The sequence below is a fragment of the Sorex araneus genome, chromosome X, assembly GCF_027595985.1.
Source record: "Sorex araneus isolate mSorAra2 chromosome X, mSorAra2.pri, whole genome shotgun sequence".
Taxonomy (NCBI): domain Eukaryota; kingdom Metazoa; phylum Chordata; class Mammalia; order Eulipotyphla; family Soricidae; genus Sorex; species Sorex araneus.
This window is the reverse complement of record NC_073313.1, coordinates 203710723-203732278: the sequence shown is the minus strand read 5'-3', so window position 1 is coordinate 203732278 and position 21556 is coordinate 203710723. Positions and strand designations below refer to the sequence as shown.

The following is a 21556-nucleotide window of genomic DNA, read 5'->3' as shown; positions in this document are numbered from 1 at the left end:
TTTCTATCTTCTGTGTAATCTACAATGAAACCAAGCTTCAGGTTCTCACTGTTGGTGTCTAACAAATTTGTTTCCTTTTTTGTTTTGTTTTGTTTTCTGCCACACATTCTGAACTATCAACAAATACATTTCTTTATCCCTGTTTCTTTAGAACTTAAGCAGCAGAAATTAAAAAAAAAAAGTGTCACTACTTTTAACAACATGTGTGTTCTGTTTTGGGTTGCTTAGGGAGTAGGGTTTCACACCACCTGCTGATGCTCAGGTACTACTTCAAGTTCTGTACTCAGGGGCCCTGACAACGTGAGACCCTGGGGTGCTGGGAAGTGAACTAGGATGGGCTGCATGCATGGCACATGCCCTCACCCCTGTATTATCTCTCTAGTCCTTGTTTATTTTCCTTTTTGGTTTGTGGGCTGCACCAGGGCTTACTCCAGGCTCTGTGCTCAAGGATAACTCCTGAAAGGCTGGGGGACCATATGAGGTGCTGGGGATTGAACCTAGGCCAGCCTCGTGCAAGGCAAGTTCACTACTCACTGTGGCCCTGTTTTTTTCTTTCCTTTTCTTTTTTCTTTTTTGCTTTTTGGGTCACACCTGGTGATGCTCAGGGGTAACTTCTGGTTCATGCACTCAGGAATTACTCCTGGTGGTGCTTGGGAACCATATGGGATGCTGGGAATTGAACTTGGGTCAGCCGTGTGCAAGGCAAACACCCTACCTGCTGTACTATTGCTCCAGCCTCAAGGCCCTGTAGTTCTTGTTTTTGTTTTTAAAGTTTAAAAGTTACTATTTGATCTTTTTTGTTTTTGAGGGGAAAAGGAAATGGTTCTACATTTTATAGTATAGTGACACAAAATAATTTGCTTCCCAATATACCAAACACACGATTAGCAAACAATATGCATAGGTACAGCGAGTTTAAGAGTTTTCCGGGACAAAGGATGCATAAAATCCCAACTAAAACATGTTGTCTACAGGTAAGCCGACATAATGCACATTGACAAAACAATGCATGTATGTACACCAATGCTTATACTTCTCCTTGAGTAGATCTATCTTGCTCTACTTTGCTACATGATCCATATGCACTATGGACTAAGCTGCAAAAACATTTTTGGGACTGCAAAGAAGTTTCTGCAAACTAGCAATTGAAAACCATTGCTAAGTATCATTGAAATTTTTCATGTAATACTATATACAAATGTCCAAAAGACAGAAAACCCCTACCTTGAGGAAAGTCTATTATGTAGATACTTTATAAGAAAATTAACCTCTATCTCTATATTCAGTGCGTAGCTGGGTACTAGTATACTGTTCAATAAATAGCCCTACTGATTCATCAAAGATCAAACTAGTAAGACATTAAAAATAATTTAAATATAAACATTTACCTTCAAAAAATCCTCCATAAATAGATTCCCCTCCTCTTCCATTTCCTAAAAATGAAAAAATATATATTTTTAAGACAGTAATATCCTTGAAGGTACCACCTATAAAAAATTCTTAAAACATAGGTGCAAAATTATTATAGAATTCTCTTTAATATTCCTTTGCATTCAATTTACTGGATGATGACTTCCTTTAACTGTTTGTCTAAAAAGCTCTTTAAATCACTCTTAATAAATGATATTTATAAAAAATGAATAAATTTAAAATGTCTGCACAATAAAATAAAAGTAGGTGCGTGAATGACTTTGAATCAACAGTAGCCAAAGGCTTACAGCAAATCAGAAAAGATATTAAAGATAAGACTGACATGATCCCAAATTACTACTTTTTTCCTCTGAAACAGCGGTAAGAAAATTTCAGACAGGGTGCCCCAGAGGGGCGCTACTGAGAGCCCTCCCCGCCCCAAGAAACCCAGCCCTGGCAGCCGACCTCCATAACCCAACCGCCACCACGCTCCAGGCCATTCCCCACTCACTTGGATGAGCGTCACATATGAATGAACATATTCCTTGACCGTGCAGGTGCAAAAGCTGTGAAAGCGGCCGCACCACACATCATAAGACACTCTCTACCCATTCTCCGTAATTGCCACACCATATTTGATGGAGTTCAGACAGCAGGCAACAAATCAGAGGGAAATATATATATATATGCATATATACATATTTTCAGATATATATATGTGTGTATATATATATACACCAAAGCTCACATCACCCAAACTTTAACAACATGTTAGTGATATCATATAGAATGTCTTAATGGCTCCTGCCAAAATAGAACAATCTTCACATTGTTTCCTATATGGACACTTTTCTGTAAGCATGTTCAGCAGTTCTTCATAACAGACAATACAAAATATAGTCTTTCGGTTGTGTTTTGCGATAGGGATTGGGGTTTGGGATGGAAACATCCTGAATTTGGTGGTGGGAAGGTGTAAAGGTGGTGGGATTGGTGTTTGAATATTAAATGTAATCAAATACTGTGAACTAACTTATAAAATAATATCTATATATAAAGACAGTTTCAGAGCCTATTAATACATGGCTAAGAAGGTCTTTTATCAGAAATTACCATTTTAAAAAATGTCTTAAAATAGTCTCAGTGTTTTTACAATAATCAAAGGTTAATATTACAGTTACCAGGTATGACCAAATCAAGTACATACATTAAAAGGCTACTAAGAAATTACTATACTATTGCATAGTTTGACCAAAAATCAAGTAAAATGAGAAGAAAACTGGATGAGTCCATATTCAGAGACTTGCCTAATAATATTCAACAAGAACATAAAAACATATTTTCTCAGTCTTACCTTCACTGAAGTCACCACCTTGAACCATAAAATCCTTAACAACTCTGTGAAAGAGACAACTTTTATAATGCAATGGTTTCTGAGTTGATTTTCCTGTCCCCTTTTCACCTAGACAGAAGAAAAATTTATGGGCCATTTAGTAAGAATAAAATGAACAAAGTACTATAAAAAAAATTAATGGAGAGCTACTGTCCTTAAGAAAATATACCTCTCTTGAAACACACACACACACACACACACACACACACACACACACACACACACACACAAACTAGAGAATTTTCACTATCATAGTTTTTTTCTTTAATTCATTTAAAAAAATAGGGGCTGGAGCAATAGCACAGCAGGTAGGGCGTTTGCCTCACACGGAGCCAACCGGGTTTGAATCCCAGCATTCCATATGGTCTCCCAAGCACCGCCAGGAGTAATTCCTGAGTGCATGAGCCAGAAGTAACCCCTGTGCATCGCCGGGTGTGACCCAAAAGGCAAAAACAAAACAAAACAAAAAACCATGCTTTCCTGGAGAATATACAATTCAATTTCAGGTAAAATCCCATTACAACCAATATTTCTAAAAACCACATTCATCTTGTAGTCAATGACTTGTAATCTGCATGTTAAGAGGAGGAAGAAACATGCATGGAGAAATCTAAAATACGTAAAATCAAAAGTAAAAGCAATCTATAATCACATGGGCAAATGAAAATGTCAACAAACCTGTACAGAGACAACGAAAGTTCTCGCATGTTTTGGGACACACATCAGAAAATAATTCAAAGACAACTCTTCCAGCTGAAAAAGACAGGAGTTGGTTTAAACTTCCTTACTTATTTAAAATATTAAAAATATTGGTTTATAAATGTTAAACAGGAACAGTGATTTTCTTACCAGGTTGATTATTAATGGCGATGTCAAAAAAACAGCGAGGACGCTGCACTTTTATTCCCATGACTCCAAAATTTCCAGTCTATGAGTAAAATACAGTTTCAGGCAACCAGACTAAAAAGGCAAAGATGTTTTATAAATTTCTGTAAAACACACTAGAAATTTAGCTTGATTATATATACACACATGTATATATAGTCTCTCCATGACATAAATCACACAGGGGTTTTAATTTTTGCATTACCACAGGTGTAACTGAGATCATCGTAAATATCATATATGAAAGGCATATGTGCTATCACTGAATTATGTCCCCAGTCCAATCCTTTCTTTTAGAGAACAGTTTATACTTTGTGGGTAAAATAGAAAAGTCAACAGAAGGGCTTTGGGCCAGGGAGATGGTTCAAAGGACTGAGCACAAGGCTTGCATGTGGGAAGCCTGGGTTTCAATCCCTGGCACTTGAGCATCACTTACGGCAGGCACCCCTTGTGCAAAGATGGTAACAGACCCTAGTAGCCATAAGTGAGAGAGAGAGAGAGAGAGAGAGAGAGAGAGAGAGAGAGAGAGAGAGAGAGAGAGAGAGAGAGGAGAGAGAAGAGAGGGAGAGAGAAAGGGAGAGAGGAGAGAGAGGGAGAGAGACGGAGAGAGAGAGAGAGGAGAGAGAGAGAGAATAAAAAGTCTAGTAATTTGCCAATCAAATCAAATCTAGATTAATCTAACACATAAAATATAATATTAAGTTTATGTGATTAGTGAAGTCAACAGGCAGATTACTTTCAAATAGAGTAAAAAAAATAGGGGTTGGAGTGATAGCACAGCGGGTAGGGCGTTTGCCTTGCACGCAGCCGACCCGGGTTCGATTCCCAGCATTCCATATGGTCCCCTGAGCACCACCAGGAGTAATTCCTGAGTGCATGAGCCAGGAGTAACCTCTGTGCATCGCCGGGTGTGACCCAGAAACAAACAAACAAAAATAGAGAAAAACAAAATCAAGGGCAAACAGATCCAATCCTGTCCTTTCTAGAAAAATGGAAATAAATTTTGATTAAATTAGTGTTTTAAAAAGATTCAAATTCCTAAAAGTAGGGGCTGGGTCAATAACACAGCGGATAGGGCGTTTGCCTTGCACGCGGCAGACCCGGGTTCGAGTCCCAGCATCCCATATGGTCCCCTGAGCACCGCCAGGGGTAATTCCTGAGTGCAGAGCCAGGAGTAACCCCTGTGCATCCCTGGGTGTGACCCAAAAAGAAAAAAAAATTCCTAAGAGTATAAAATAAACCACCAATAAAAAGTGGGATATTTAATAATAGTTATATTGTAGAATTACATTTGAAGTAAAAGCGTAACATTATTTACATACAAGGTTTCTCCAGGCTCAAACATCACCTCCTTCATGCAAATCATAAGCTCCAGTCCTTTGAGTGGCTTCTCAAGCCCCTGAGGCTACTTTCTGATCACCAATAGCCTTACTTGTTATGCTAGTGTAGCACCAAATATTACCATTACTGAGATACTGTTAATAGTTTTATGTAGGTAACAGGTAGCTAATATTTAACATTCTTTTAATAAGGTGCTTATTTTTAAAAAATGTTTAAACATTCTAAAAAAAGTTTAAACATTCTTAATGTTTGAAATTAAAATGTTTAAATTATAATAGTAGGAATAATAAAAGTGAGAAAGCAGACTGAAAAATTGGGGGTGTGGCTCACATGGTAAGCACATGCTTTGCACATGCTCTGAGTTTAGTTTCTAGTACTGCATGTATAGGAGCACTGCCAGGTGTGGTTCTTTTTCTTTTTTAAAAAAATTAATTTATTTTTTAAATTAGTGAATCACCGTGAGGGTACAGTTACAGATTTATACATTTTCATGCTCGTGTTTCCCTCATACAATGTTCGAGAACCCATCCTTCCACCAGTGCCCATTCTCTACCACCAATAAACCCAGTATCCCTCCCACCCCCCAATCCCATCTCCCCCCACCCCACCCTGCCTCTGTGGCAGAGTATTCCCTTTTGTTCTCTCTCTTCAATTGGGTGTTGTGGTTTGCAATAGGGGTGTTCAGTGGCCATTGTGTTCAGTCTCTAGTCAACTTTCAGCACGCATCACCCTTCCCACGCGTGGCCTCCAACCATTTTTACTTGGTGTTCCCTTCTCTATCTAAGCTGCCATTTCCCCAGAATGTGAGGCCAGCTTCCAAGCCATGGAGTCAACCTCCTGGTACTTATTTCTACTATTCTTGGGTGTTAGTCTCCTACTCTGTTATTTTATGTTCCACAGATAAGTGCAATCTTTCTATGTCTGTCTCTCTCTTTCCGACTCATTTCACTTAGCATGATACTTTCCATGTTGATCCACTTATATGCAAAGTTCATGACTTCATTTTTTTCTAACAGCTTCATAGTATTCCATTGTATAGATGTACCACAGTTTCTTTAACCAGTCATCTGTTCTAGGGCACTCAGGTTTTTTCCAGATTCTGGATATTGTAAACAGTGCCGTGATGAACATATAAGTGCAGATGTCATTTCGACTATATTTCTTTGCTTCTCCGGGATATATTCCCAGCAGTGGTATTGCTGGGTCAAATGGGAGCTCAATTTCTAATTTTTTGAGAAGCGTCCATATTGTTTTCCAAAAGGGCTGAACCAGTCCGCATTCCCACCAGCAGTGTAGAAGGGTGTGGTTCTTAAAACCAAAAAAAAGAAAGAATGGAAGATACAATAACAAAAAACTTCTAAAACAGTAAATAACAAATGCAAAAGTTACATCTGCCCATAAGTGAGACTAAAATGTAAAATGTTTTTCTGAAAATTTAGATTTTTCTGAAAATCTAAATTTCAAACAGTATACGTATAATTTTTAGGCTATATCAAGCTCCAAAAGATCTCTATGATTTATAGGACTCCTTCCCATATCAATTTAGTGTTTGTTTTTAGGCCACCCTTGGTGACACTCAGGGGATCATATGGGATGCCAAGGATTGAACCTGGGTTGGCTGCGTGCAAGGTTAAGAGCCCTACCCCCTATACTATCTCTCCAGCTCCCCATTATCAATTATTAGTAGTAGAAAAATTTTATTCAGGGGGCCAGAGTGACAGTACAGTGGACAGGGCATTTGCCTTGCACAGGGTCAACCCATATATACGATCTTTGGCACCTCAAAGAGTCTCCTGAACACCAGCAGGAGTAATTCCTGAGCCAGGAATAACCCCAAGCATTACCTGCTGTGTTCCCCTCCCCTGCAAGAAAAAAAAGCAAAATTTTATTCACATGCAGTTGTAAAAATAAATTTGGACTTTATTCAGTTCCCCCAATACTAATTTTAGAGAAAACTCATTTTAATAGCACACTTGAGTCATCAAAATCTAACAGTGTTGATGCAATCCACTTATCCCATTTACACGTCCAGTTTTACTTGCACTCATCTGTTTCTATTTCCATACAATTTTATCATCTACAGGTTCATACCATCATACCATATCAATTTTCACATACCAAACAAACCACAAGTCAGAATGCTCAAAACAAAAGGAAATGCCCAAACTGCCAATAATTTATATGTACTGCTTCATCTCTTCAGTGTTAATCAACTTTAACACCTACACATGTGAACTGAAGATTAAATTATACCTGGATTATATTGCCTTCAAATTTAGCCCCAATCGCCCTTTAGTGCATTAACAGTCATGATCCAGAGACTCACAAATGAATCTGGAAAGAGAGCAGCATGCCACAGAGATGCTTCCAGAACCCAATTATTTAAAATTTTAGAATTCCAGGAGCACATGGTTGTAACATCTCACACTATTCATAACAAGCAATACAAAATAAACTATTTAGCATCTGCCTGTGGGGCAGGCTTGAATGGTAGTGGAAAAATTAGAAATAATGGTGGGTGAAGGTAAAATGGCGGGATTGGTGATAAAATATTGAATGTAATCAATTATTGTGACGAAGAAAATAAAATTGAAAAATTTTCTTTTTTTTTCTTTTTGAGTCACACCTGGTGATGCTCAAGGGTTACTCCTGGCTCTGCACTCAGGAATTACTCATGGCAGTGCTCGGGGGACCATATGGGATGCTGGGAATCGAATCCGGGTCGGCCGCGTGCAAGGCAAACGTCCTACCCGCTGTGCTATTGCTCCAGCCCCAAAATTGAAAAAGTTTAAAAAACTTGCAGGCAAACAAAAAAAACAAAAGCAAATCTAGCCCCAATATTGGTACGTTCACTTTTGATATTGTTGCATGGAAGAGGGGGCAGGGGAGGGGTGAGTGACAGCATAGTCTCATAACTTCTCTACTTTGCATTTCTAACCAATATAACAAGTGTAATAATGGCTTTATTTCCTGGAAACAAAGCAGAAGTAATTATCGATACTCTAGAATATAGGTACAGGTTTCCTTAAAATAAGAAAATCCTAGCAACTTCGATACCCTGCCATATTTGTCACATCATGAGTTACTTTATTGTATCGTTTTATGGTTAAATACTTTTTTTTCCTTCACAAATTAAAGGTTTATGGTAGCCCTCCATCAAACAGTGTACAAGGATGTATACACTCTCAGCATTTCAATTAAACACTGTACTAGAATTTCTTTTCTTTTCTTTCTTTTTTTTTTTTTTTTTTGCATTTTGGGTCATATCCGGGTATGCACAGGGGTTCTGGCTCTACACTCAGGAATCACCCCTGGCGATGCTCAGGGGCCCATGTGGGATGCTGGGAATTGAACCCGGGTCAGTCACGTGCAAGGCAAATGCCCTACCAGCTGTGCTATTGCTCCAGCCCCTGTACGAGAATTTCTAACCATTCAAACAAAACAATAAACATCTAGAATGAATGGGGGAAAAAAAAGACAGAACCATTTCACAGAAAACTGTGTACAAAATAAGTCTCTCATTTTATAAGTGAATTTAGCAAAACTGCAGTTATTTCATATACAGGCAAACTGATTTTACCAATTGACAATGCTGTGTGGCAATGCTGTTTCTGACATGTCTATCTGCAAATTTTCAACAGCATGTCTTCAATCACATCTCCACTGTATTTTTATAATTCACATATTTCAAAATTTTATTATATAAAATATGAGACTAGATTTTATTATATTACAGGGATCTGTGACACATCATCTTTGAAGCCAGTAACCAAAATTGGGTGATATGAATACATTTATATACAATAAAGATTTTTTTTAATAAAAATTTTATTTTATTAAATCACCATGTGGAAGATTACAATACTTTCAGGCTTAGGTCTCAGTTATACAATGCTGAAACAACCATCCCTTCACCAGTGCCCATATACCACCACCAAAAAAAAAACCCCACACAGTACACCTCCCAAACAATAAAGATTTTAATCAATATCCTGACTATCCTACCAGTCATTATTCCCTTAATTTCCTTCCCACTACTAAGGTCCTCCTATTCCTTGAGACTTACTCAGAAACTTACAACGGCCTCTAGTATCTCAAGTAAAGGAAGACTCACACAACTCTCACTTTAAATTAGAAGCTAGAAATATTTAAGACTACTAAGAAAGCATGTGGAAAGGCAGGCTGCAAACTAGACCTTTTAGCCAGTAAGCAGTAAGTCAAGTTGTGAATGCAGAAAGTTCTTGAAAGAAAAGTGCTACTCCAATGAGTATACAATCACTTAAAAAAAAAAAAAAAGCTTTGGGGCCAGAAGCAATAATACAGTGGGTACAGCTTTTGCCAAACCTGAATTTGATCCCTAACATCCCATATGGTCCCCTAGCACCACCAGGAGTGCAGAGGCAGGAGTAACCCCTAAGCATGGGGTTGGGGGTGAGGGGGAGATGACAACACCCCCCCCCCCCAACAAAAGCTTTACTACCAATACAGATAAAGTTTTAGTTGTCTGAAGAGATCAAACCAACCTAACCTTCCCTTCCCTTCAGCAAAACCTAATCCAGGACAAGAACCTCATTGTTTTTCATTCCACAAAGGCTGAGAGAAGTGAGGAAACTGCAGAAAGGTTTAAAAAGTACCAGAGACTGGGGCCAGAGAGGTAAGACAGCAGGTAAGGCATCTGGGCAATCATAGACAAATACCTTTTACCGTCCCCAACTCTCCCTCCCATCCCCCCCAGCACCGTCTAGAGTGATATCTCAGTGCAAAGACAAGAATAAAATAAACCCTGAGCACAGATGGGTGCCCCCTCTCAAAAAAAAAAAGGGGCATAAAAGACTTCTATGAGATTTATAACAAGAGTGCAAGGTTAAAGAGAGAATGAACACTTACCTAAGAGATCTAGCTAAGATTACAGATAAAGGTAACACTCAACAGATTGTTTCAATGTAGGTAAAACTGCCTTTTAAAGATACTATTATGATTTCTATAGCTGACTTATTTTTTCTTTTCTCCATTTTATTTGAACACCATGGTTTAAAGTTACTCATATGACTTGTTACAAGCAACACCAACCGCACTAGCACTATCATTTCCCCTCCACCACCATCTCCGTTTTACCAACCACCCCTCAAGCCTGCCCCATAGAAAGCCAACAATAATTTATTTTGTATTGTTTGTTACCACTAATGGTAAATGGAATGATTGAAAAATATTTTAGGAGAAAAAAAGTGTGAAAACTTGTATCTCACCATAAGGACATCAAGTCTTGTCTTGAGGGTTACTAAGCTGTTGTTTCAAGTTAAGCCTTCTGTGTTAATATTTTTGTTAGTCGAGATTGGTTGGCTTCTATATTACATTGCCATCCAATGTGGTGTGCTACAACTGGAAGGTCAGTATTGTAAAGTTGGGAGATGCCATGTGGCTGAGTGCTCCAGAAACTCCAGAATGTATAATTGGGCCATCTGGCCAGAGAAATGTAGTGACTTTGAGGAGTGAGTGGGCTGTATGGGTTTCAGTACAGTGGGAGCTGGCTTGCCCCACTCCTGAGAACACCCAGGTCTCAGCCAGGAGTGAGTATCTGAGAAATTTTTGCAGAATAGCTAATAAGCCTTATTAAAAAAAAATCAATGCAGGGCTTCAAAACTTCAAATGATAGGTTGATTTGGGGGGAAGGGGTTGCTTGCTTGGACCACAATCTGCAATGCTCAGGAATACTCCTGGCAGTATTCAGGAAACCATATGGGATACTGGGGATCAAACCCAGGCCACTGTGTGCAAGGCAAAACGCCTTACCCATCTATACTACGTCTCTCTAAATGAAATCACAAAGTTTAGATAACAGCACATGGTTTTCAACACAGTTTACTAATTACTTTAACCATTATTGAAATATTCTGCTCAGAAAGTTAAGATCACTCACTAATAATATACCCATTCACTCAAGAGTTCTGATGGAGACACACAAAGCAATGAACACTGTTTTCATGCCTGCAAACACAACATTCATTCTGTAGTCATAGATTAAGGAATCATAACAACTTTGAAAGTCTTAGAATTTAAGAAATTCATTCCAAAAGTTTATAGCTACCAGATTCCTCTGATGAAGCTGAACAAAGTTAAATGAAAACCTTCTGGAGTCTGAGGATGTAGCTAGATAGTAAAGCTAATGTCCTGAGGGAATTAGGTTTAGGTTCTATCACTGGCCCTGGAGGACAGGAAAGGAAAAGGAGAAAGTGGGGTAAGAGAGAGAGAGAGAGGGGGGGGGTGGTGGTTAAAAAGCAGTCATCATTCTGGACGCCATTCAAAACATTCATGATCATGGCACAAGGTCAAAGTAAATCAACATTAGCAAGAGTTTGGAAGAAGATTTCAACCAAGACTTCAGTGAAGGAAGGAATGCAGATATGGCAGAATCAAAAAAAAAAAAAAAACTGGAATGAGAAGTGGGGCCTTTTGTGATTTAATTACAATACAATCATGGTAGAACTTAATAAGGATAAGGAGTTGCTTGTTTTGGAAGTTCAATCAAAGTGAATTTTTGAGACGAAATCTTTTTCTTGTGAAACTGAACACTGTTAAAATAACAACTGACAACTGGAGATTTAGAATATGACGTGAATGTACTTTGACAAAAGCAGGGTTTGAGAAGATTGTCTCAATGTAGAAAGAATTTCTACTGTGGGTAAGTCTACCAAATAACATCACATGCTACAGAGATCTTTTGTGAAAGACAGCAGATATTGCAAACTTCATTCTTATTTTAAGAAATTTTAAGTGGGGCTGAGATATAGTACAGCATGTAGATGCTTGCCTTGCAGCCGGTCTGAGTTCAAACAGTGGCACCCCACATGGTTCCCTGAGTACTGTCAGGAGTGACCCCCAAACAAAAAAAAAAACACGTTGTGATCTCAATCCAATTCAGCAAATCACCAACTTGATTAGCTAGTAATCAGCAATATCTGACTGAGCAAGGCCAACCATCCATCAGTGAAAAGATTTTGACATTTTTGGAAACAAAGTAATTTGAGGAGGTGAAGTCCTTAGCATGCTCAGGGGCCCTGGGAGCTAAATGCAAGTATTTGTTGGCTAGGTGGTCCAATGACACGACTGGAGAATATGGTACCACTCAAGTTCTGTCTTGCTAGAGATTATTCAGGTCACCCCAGCACTGTTTGGAGGCCACCAGGGCTGAACCAAACAATATTTAGGGTTCATACTGGTGCCAGGAATTGAACTGGGTTGAGCACGCAAGGTAAATGCCTCAATTCTGTACGATCTCTCTGACCCATAACATGTGTATGTATTTTTTAATCTATTCTTCTACCAGAATAGAAGCTCTACAGTATGATTAACACTTTCAAATACTGTCTTAAGTCATATTGTCTCAAACAGTATGTCGGTGTGGCAGAAAAATCTGTATTTAATAAATTAATAAACATGAAAAGATAGACACAAATGTGAATAGCTTTTGCAACATAACAAAAGAGAAATCTTCCAAATGTCCTATAATGAAAACAATTGAATTCTACTATTTAATGTTATATAACAATTCAATTATAGTAAAGCATGTAGATGCTTGCCTTGCTTGGGCTGAGCCTCATACATGAGCGAAGTCTCATGGAACCCAGGTAACGTGGAACTTTTGTTGTCTTGGATTCTGGGCTCAACGGGACCCAGGAGCAGAGATCCTCTGCCCGCTTCCCCCAATTTCCGGCAACCCAGGGGTCACACCCATAAGCCACCTCCTGCCAGCGCTAGATAATCTCCTCACCGGCCAGCCCCCAGAACTCACGGCTGCTTCTCCTAGAAAGAGCATAAAATGAGGCTCCCATAACCATGCCACCAGACTCCACACCAGGCTGTTTCCACTCGGGGTGCCCCAGGGGGGAGGTGGGTGAGAGCCCTTCCCACCCCAAGGAACCCAAGCCCCAGCAGCTGACCTCCACTACCCAACCGCCACCACACTCCAAGCCTTTTTCCACATGCTTGGGCTGAGTCTCACACATGAGTGAACATATTCCTGGACACATCATAAGACACTCCCTACCCATTTTCCACAAAACCATAGAGTCAGTCTCTCTCTCTCTCTCTCTCTCTCTCTCTCTCTCTCTCTCTCTCTCTCTCTCTCTCTCTCTCTCCCTCCCTCCCTCCCTCCCTCCCTCCCCCCTCCTTGAAGAGCCCAGCAAGATACTGAGAGTATCCCGCCTGCACAGAAGAGCCTGGCAAGCTCCCCGTGGCGTATTCAATATGCCAGAATCAATAACAGGTCTCATTCCCCTGACTCTGAAAGAGCCTCCAATCGTTGGGAAAGACAAGTAAGGAGTGGCTGCTAAAATCTCAAGGCTGGGACAAATTACATGTAGGAAAAAAAAAAGTTAGTAACAGAAATCTCTGTTAACAAATAAATACTAGGGGCTTACGGTTCTGCAGGGTTTTTTATGTCTTAAAGTTTAGACATTATGCATGTATTGTATATATTAAAAATCAGGTCAATTTAGTATACTAGAATTTTATGGGAAGCATCGTCATTTAAAAATATTTAGTCTGGGGCCAGAGCGATAGCACAGCGGGTAGGGCGTTTGCCTTGCATGCGGCTGACCCGGGTTCGATCCCCGGCATCCCATATGGTCCCCCAAGCACCGCCAGGAGTATTCCTGAGTGCAAAGCCAGGAGTAACCCCTGAGCATCGCTGGGTGTGACCCAAAAAGCAAAAAAAAAAAAAAAATATTTAGTCTTCTCGCCTGTACTGTGAACCTTAACACCCAAAAGGAGAGAGAGAGAGAGAAAAAGGGACTGTGCCTGCCACAGAGGCAGGGGGGAAGGGAATGAGGTGGGAGTGGCCAGAGGGTTACCGGGAACATTGTAGTAGAGAATGGACACTGGTGGAGGCATGGGTACTTGAACACTGTATGACTGAAACATAATCACATAAGTTTGTAAGTCTGTAATTATCTCAGTGATTCATTAAAAAAACAAAAACAAAAAAACGGAGATTTCTGTAGCACTGTTGTCCCGTTGTTCATAGATTTGCTTGAGCGGGTACCAGTAATGTCTCCACTGTGAGACTTGTTACTGTTTTGGGCATATCGAATATACCATGGGGAGATTGCCAGGCTCTGCCATGCGAGTGGGATACTCTTGGTAGCTTGCCGGGCTCTCTGAGAGGGATGGAGGTATCAAACACAGGATCGCTGCATGCAAGGCAAACACCCTATCCGCTGTGCTATCGCTTCAGTCCTCTGAGATTTCTAAACTAAAAAAAAAAAAAAAAAAAAAAAAACAAAACTCTAGTCTTCTCAATATGCATGTAATTAATTATATGGTATCATAAAATTAACTGGAAATTCTTTTATGTTCTGTTTAATTCTGGGTATTTCAAGAATTGTCACAATTTAATAGACTTACCCTCTAACTGTACTATAAGAAGGTCTTTACAACTGGTGTTGGCGTGGATGTGGGGAGAAAGGGACTCTCCTTCACTGCTGGTGGGAATGCCGACTGGTTCAGCCCTTTTGGAAAACAATATGGATGATTCTCAAAAAGTTAGAAATTGAGCTTCCATTTGACCCAGCAATACCACTCCTGGGAATATATCCCGGAGAGGCAAAAAGATATAGTAGAGATGACATCTGCAGCGCTGTTTACAATAGCCACAATATGGAAAAAAACAGAGTGTCCAAAAACAGATGACTGGCTAAAGAAACTCTGGTATATCTACACAATGGAATACTATGTAGCTGTCAGAAAACATGAAGTCATGAAATTTGCATATAAGTGGATCAACATAGAAAGTATCATGCTGAGTGAAATGAGTCAGAAAGAAAGAGACAGACATAGAAAGATTGCACTCAGATGTGGAATATAAAGTAGCTGAGAGGTACAAGCTTACAATGTTGCAATTTCTGACAGATATTTCTCTGGACTTAGTTACTAAAATACAGAAATCCAAAACTATGCGGCTGCTAGTTCGGCCTCTCGACCTCATATCTCTTCATTCTCGGCAATGGAAAACAAATTATCAAATGCTTTCTTTTCAGCAGATCGACTTTAGAGGGGAGAAACTCCAAATCAATAATAGTGAGTTTTTTGTTGAAATATTGAATGTAATCAAAGTAAAGTGAAAGTAAAGTGAAATTTACCAGTTACACATGCGGGGTGGGGGGCTGGGGAAGTGGGGGGAAGGGAGGAGTATACTGTGATTCTTGGTGGTGGAATATGTGCACTGGTGAAGGGACGGGTGTTCGAGCATTGTATAACTGAGACTTAAACCTGAAAGCTTTGCAACTTTCCACATGGTGATTCAATAAAAGAATAAATTAATAAAAAAAAAAAGAAGGTCTTTAAACTATTTGCAGATTTGTTCTAATGCTTTTGTTCAAAAGAATGAGTGGGGAAAGGGTTTTAGAACGATGTTCAAGGATACAGACTCATCCTAGAAGCACTGTCACTTAAAATGTTATGCCTCCTCAATATGGGTATGACTAGTTATATGGTGTATTTAATGCAGACACTTCAGTTTTTTTCTTTTAAAGATCCAGATTTGGTGAACCAGAGTTATATATAGTGGGAAGTTTTTGCCTTACACATGGCAGACCTGGGTTTGATCCCTTGGCATTCCATATGGTCCCCTTAGCCCCATCAAGAGTGAGCCCTGAGCACAGAGAAAGGAGTAAGTTCTGCACACTGTTGGGTGTTGCCCCAAGACCTAAATAAAAACTTTTTTTTTTAAACATAAAACAAGAAAGACCACACATACTGTATGTACTGCTTAAACGGTACATGTTTTGAGGCCAGCATGTCAGTACATCAAGTAGGGAGCTTGCCTTCCCTGAGGCTAACCCAGGTTTGATCTCTAGCACCATCAGTACTGATTCCTGAGCATACAGCCATGACTAACCCCTGAGAACCACTCGGGATGTCCCCAAAACAAACTAACAAAAAATTTTATGTTTTACTTTTACAGATTTTAATAATTTGTTCATTAACCTATGACCCACAACAAATTGATAAACTGCATCTTACCATGAGTAGAAAAAAATAATTTTATTTTCTCTCTCCTTGACTTCTCTAGTACGTTTTCTACATATTTCATGGCAGTATCTTACTTACACAGACACAGGAAAACTGGGTAAGTTACAAAAAGGTAAGAAAGTAGTCATGTGAATACTTAAAAACTTAAACAAAGGGGCCTGAGCATAGTACAGTGGGGAGGGCATTTGCCTTGCATGCAGCAACCCAGGTTTGATTCCCAGTATTCCAGGAGTGCAAAGCCAGGAGTAGCCCCTGAGCATTGCTGGATATGACCCAAAAAGGGAAAAAACAATACAAAACAAAAACCCAACTTAAGCAGAAAGTGATGACCGCAAAATATAGATATTGAAAATGGATCCTGGGATCCGATAGTGTCCTGTGCATTTGTCATACTAACTTAACTTAGGTCCTTATTAGTCCTATAATTCTGTTATTAGTTAATACTCATTATGAGTTCCACAAAGGAACTCAGACAAAACTGAGGCAGGCACAAATGCCATTCCAACTATGACAATGGAAGAGCCTTAGGGCTCAATAGGCATATTGGTGCAAGGGCAATCAATGTCTCAAAGAGATGGACTCTAACCAGAAGAAAATGGGCCTTTTATGCCTCCTTCAAGAACCAGATGTAGCCTTTGGGATTAGATTCTGGGATTAGGGGAACTAAAACAGAGACCTGTAATTGAAAAACATGACCAAATAAATGCTCCCTGGAAAGTCACCTTGCTCTAATTTAACTCAGATCTAAAGTTAGAAGTTATTACCTCAATACTTACTGTACCTATGCAAAATAATTACCATTTTTAACTAGGAACAAACTTAATCTACTAAAGTAATTGTAAGGATGGAGAGAAAACCACACTTCATTTCAGAGACATGCCTATTTATAGAAAAAAACAAATTTTAGTCCCACTGAGAGATAAAAAGAATTACAGTTAAAATCCAAAACAGAATCAGCTACATTGTTTTGAAACATAAAGTAAGTCTGGCCCTTGCAGTGGGGTTTGGGTTAAGAATTAAACAAAGGCCTTACTTATCTATAACAACTTCTTCACTAAAAAGAACTCCTAAAAGACAAGGACAGCCTCTCATGCACCTCTACCCCCTCCGCCCCTCTCTGTCCAAAGACATATCCTTTGTTCTCCTCTCTAAAACATGTCTAAATGGAGCAGATATTCTAACTACTGGGTCTGGCCTGACCAATCAAGGCACCAAACCGATTCCAAAAACCACTTTAAGGATTTGGGGAGAAAGTGACTGGGCATTTAGTGAACTCGCAGGTCTTTCAATTTCTTACCCACAATCAAATATTTGGACTGGAGCAATTGCACAGCGGGTAGAGCATCTGCCTTGCATGCTGCCAACCAGGGTTTGATTCCTCTGTCCCTCTCGGAGAGCCCGGAAAGCTACGAGAGTATCTCACCCACACGGCAGAGCCTGGCAAGCTCCCCATGGCAGATTCGATATGCCAAAAACAATAACAAGTCTCACAATGGAGACATTACTGGTGCCCCCTCGAGCAAATCCATGAACAACAGTGCTACAGTGCTATTCAAATATTTAGCCCAGGTCTCTCAGACACTGTAACAAAACTTGTCTCATTCAAAATCTTTCCAGTTATAGATGCTGATGCTGTGCGGAATGCACAATCCAGCTGACATCTACAGAGAGCCAGAGAACTGATCCATTGGGTGGGTGGGGGAAATGCGCTTACCTGCAATCTGCACTTCCATTTCCAGCAGGAAGTAGCTAAAAGACCTCCACCCATAATTCCCTACAGAAACCGAAGCCCACTTCCGATCCCACAGTAAAAAGGGGGAAAATGATATACAGACAGGAGAGAAAATGGGCAGAGATTACAAAGAGACAGGGGCCCATGAAGTGTACCCAGGATGTGCAGAAGATAATCCTCTCAAACATCCTGCTCTTCCTCAACCCCTTTGTTTTCCCATCTTGCATATCTTAAATCCAAGGCAAAGTGCTCATCCATCCATTCCCCTAGTTTACAAGATATAAAGGGTTTTCACCTTTCCCTTGCAACCTTAAGGGGCTGCTCCACCTTTCTTGCCTTTCCCTTCCTCCACCCACACTCCTCCAGTTTTATGGGTCTTACACGCAGCAGTGCTAAGGGCTTACTGCTCCTGGCTCTGAGTTCAGGGATCACTCCTGGACCTCTGGGGGAAAGGGGGTGGGGAGGAGAACGGGGTGCCGGGGATCAGCCATTTTTGTAGAGCAAATACCCTACTCGCTGTACTATCTCTCCTATGCGGCTGCCCTTCCCCTTTCCTCTAAAAGTTTCTACTGAGGGGTAGGAGCGACTGTACAGCAGGCAGGGCGTCTGCCTTGCACACACAATCAACCGCAGCACATAATCAAGGCTTACGCGGGAACCCCCCCGCCCCCCCCAGGAGTGATCCCAGAATGCAGAGCCAGGAGTAAGCCCTGAGCACAGCGGGGTGTGGCCAAAACCACAAGTAAATTAGATTATAAAGTTTTCTACTGCTTTCATCCATTTCGTCCTTTACTTTCAATCTTGACTACCTGAACGTGCTATAATGATTGTAAGAAGACAACTTTGATGTCTACCCTACAAAAACAAATAAAAAATCCAAAAATCTTAAAAACTGGGGACACACACACACAGAATCCTCAGGATCTGAAGGCAACAATTCTGTATTATTAAACGTCAAACAGCGCACGACATTTAAGACATGCAGTTTTACTACAGAAATAATCCCATCTCAAACGGTTAAAATGAAGAGGGGAGAGTACGCTAAACAACAGCCACATTTTCAGGTGCATAAAACCTATGAATGAGGGAAGCAGCCATTCTAGTTGTCTGCGCCTCTTCTAGATTGTATGGGCGATTTCAAAGAGGTTCTCACGCTCCCCCGCCGTTACCAACCCGTCAATCTGCGGCTCAAAGTTGCCCAGCCTCACACTGCGGAAACACATCACTATTCCTCACACTTAGCTGTGACCACGGGCGCCCAAACTTGGGGCTCTGCACAGCCAGGTCCAGTTGGCGGAGAGAAATGGCAATCAACTGCACAAAATGGAGCTCTGATCGCAGTCCCCTAACGACGGGACATCCTCCATTTCCACTCCACACCTCTACTTAGTTCCCTGAAAATACCATCGTGGTGGGGGGCAGGGGGCCGGCCCGCACGCTTCCCCTCCGACACATGGAGCTCCATTACCTTCCTCCTCGGGAACAATCCTTTCCTCCCCAAAGGCCTATCCTGCGCCCCGCTTCTCCGAAACCTGGGGGTGGGTGGAAAAGGTGTGCGCGGGGTGGGGGGGAGAGGGGAACTTGGGGTCAGCTCGGCCGGCCGCCGGCAAAGAGCCCGGGCAGAAGTTTCCGGAGAAAGCGTTAAGGGAATGGCCTGGGGCCGCTCCACTGCAGTGCACGGTCGCCGCGGTGTGAGCGAAGGTCGGGGCCGGCGTTGGGGGAGGGGGTGCGGGGGGGAGCCTGTCTTCAGTCCGCTCCGAACCTACCCTAGAGATCCGGGGCGGGGGGGGGGGGGTTGGTAGGGGTGCTCGGCGGCCACTGCCCACCCTAACCCCGACAGGCGCCAGACTACACCTCCTTCTTTCCCGCCAATCGCCCCCACCCCGTACGCGGCAAGAAGGCTCAATCTTACGATCGGGAAGCATCGGAAAGCACCCGGGCTCCCTAGAGTTCAGGCCGCCGCCGCTGCCGCCATATTACAGCTTGTGCGGCAAAATGCGTCAGGGAGGGCGGCGTGCGCCCGAGCGCAGAGGGCGGGGGCTGGCCCGGGGAGGACCGTTTCCCCCGCCCGGACAGCGGCTGCAAGCGGCGCCACCACCCACAGCGGACCCTCGGGGGTGAGGGTCGGTGGAGAGGAGGGCGGGGGGTGGGGGGGACACGACGGCTTTCCAGCCCCGGAGGGAAAAACGGTTACCTCAACCAGGCCTACCGCGCCGGCTCCGCCCCTCTTCACGGCGCCCCTTCCCGCTCGCAGACACCGGGCCCGCGGCTGGAGACGCGTCCACCGAAACGGCACGGGCCCCTCTCCACCTACCTGCGCCCGGACCGATCTCCTCTTCCCAGGGTCTGGCTCTTTGAAGCGCTTCAAATCTACCGCCGCCAGAAAAGGCGCTAAAGCCCACTAACCGCCTCCCTCCCCCCACAAGCCAGCCCCGGCGTGGAGGGGAAAGCGTCGCGCCGGAAGTGCGTCACGCCCTGGTTGACGGCGGGGCCTGGCGTTTCCTTCCCGGCCTCACGGCGGGGCCCTCCTGGTGGGTCAAGTTGTTGGCTGCGCATTAGCCCCTGCGTTCACAGCGAATTTGATTATGATGTGAGTGATCAGGAAAGTTTGTGATCGTCAGGCTGTTTCAAGAAAACAAGTATTTTCGTTGGGGAAACGTGGATCCAGCCTCGGCCAGGATTCTGAGAAGGATGCCCTACCCCCTGGGAGCTCCCAGGTCAACGTGCAGTTAACACTGGGGCACAAGTTTCCGCAAATAGGTGTGAACAAAATTTCTATGGAGGAACGGAGGAGATTATAAAGGACTTCGAGGTTCTTAGGTGTCGTCTTTCAAGTAATCTCACAGCTACCTCACTATAAAGGTGGTGGAATAAAACTGGGCACAAGGAAAAAATTTGCAGAGGTATTTTAGTCAATCATGGAAGGAAAAAACGTTCCATTCTAGGCTAAAAAGTTCTGTGATCCTTCAAGCCATTAACACTCCGGCCTCAGCTACAATTAAATTTACGTAACAGACCACCATACCTGTTAAGACAGAACCAGATGTCCACCTAAGCAAAAAAATCTTCTCATGCTTTTTTTTTTTTATCTTTTTATTTCATACACTTAAGTCGTTTCTGTTTCAGAGATACGTACCCCTAGAGTTAAAAATAAATCTTTAATGTTCAGCCAGAATGTTAGGAATTACCATATGCATTTAGAGACAATTTCTTCGTTACTTTAAAAATTGGTTGATTGGAGCTGGAGCGATAGCACAGTGGGTAGTGTGTTTGCCTTGCACACGCGGACCCAGCTTTGATTCCCAGCATTCCATATGGTTCCCTGAGTACCACCAGGGGTAATTCCTGAGTGCAGAGCCAGGAGTAACCCCTGTGCATCCCTGGGTGTGACCCAAAAAGAAAAAAAAATTGGTTGATATAGGTGCCAGAAAGAGTACAGAGAGAAAGGCACTTGCCGTGCATGTCGCCAACAGGTATTCAATCTGAGGCATCCCATACGGTCCTCTGAGCATTGCCAGGAATAACCCCTGAGCTCAGAACCTTGAGTAAGCCTTGAGCATCTCTAGGTGTGGCCCAAAAGCAAAAAGAACAAAAGTGTGTGTGTGTGGGGGGGTGTTCTTGGTAGAGAACTTGGCTGGAGCACACACCTGGCATGAACAGAGGCCCTGCATTTGGTTTCCATGCCCCACCTCCACCTGCACTACTGGGTTGACTCTCGTGACCCTAAAACGGAAGGGTCTGATAAACATCACATCACCAGGCCCACCATT

The 21556-nt window shown here is 42.1% G+C and overlaps 1 protein-coding gene across 8 annotated transcripts in view; it reads right to left on the bottom strand.

Moving 5' to 3' along the window:
• PPIG (peptidylprolyl isomerase G) overlaps positions 1-20235 on the bottom strand; it is a 48432-nt gene extending 28197 nt beyond the window's left edge. Inside the window, exons 1-6 of one of the 8 annotated variants that reach the window (XM_055120259.1) lie at positions 19699-19867; positions 14429-14532; positions 3650-3728; positions 3479-3553; positions 2762-2869; positions 1389-1433 (exon numbers count right to left, since the gene is read on the bottom strand). In XM_055120259.1, the coding sequence (XP_054976234.1) occupies positions 1389-1433; positions 2762-2869; positions 3479-3553; positions 3650-3710 (289 nt within the window). In that variant the 5' untranslated portion in view covers positions 3711-3728; positions 14429-14532; positions 19699-19867. Of the gene's footprint in view, positions 1-1388; positions 1434-2761; positions 2870-3478; positions 3554-3649; positions 3761-12603; positions 12795-14428; positions 14533-19698; positions 19868-19980; positions 20000-20100 lie in introns of those variants that run through there. The other 7 variants (XM_055120256.1, XM_055120253.1, XM_004601138.2 and 4 more) reach the window with 7 other exon arrangements.
• Positions 20236-21556: the final 1321 nt, after the last annotated feature.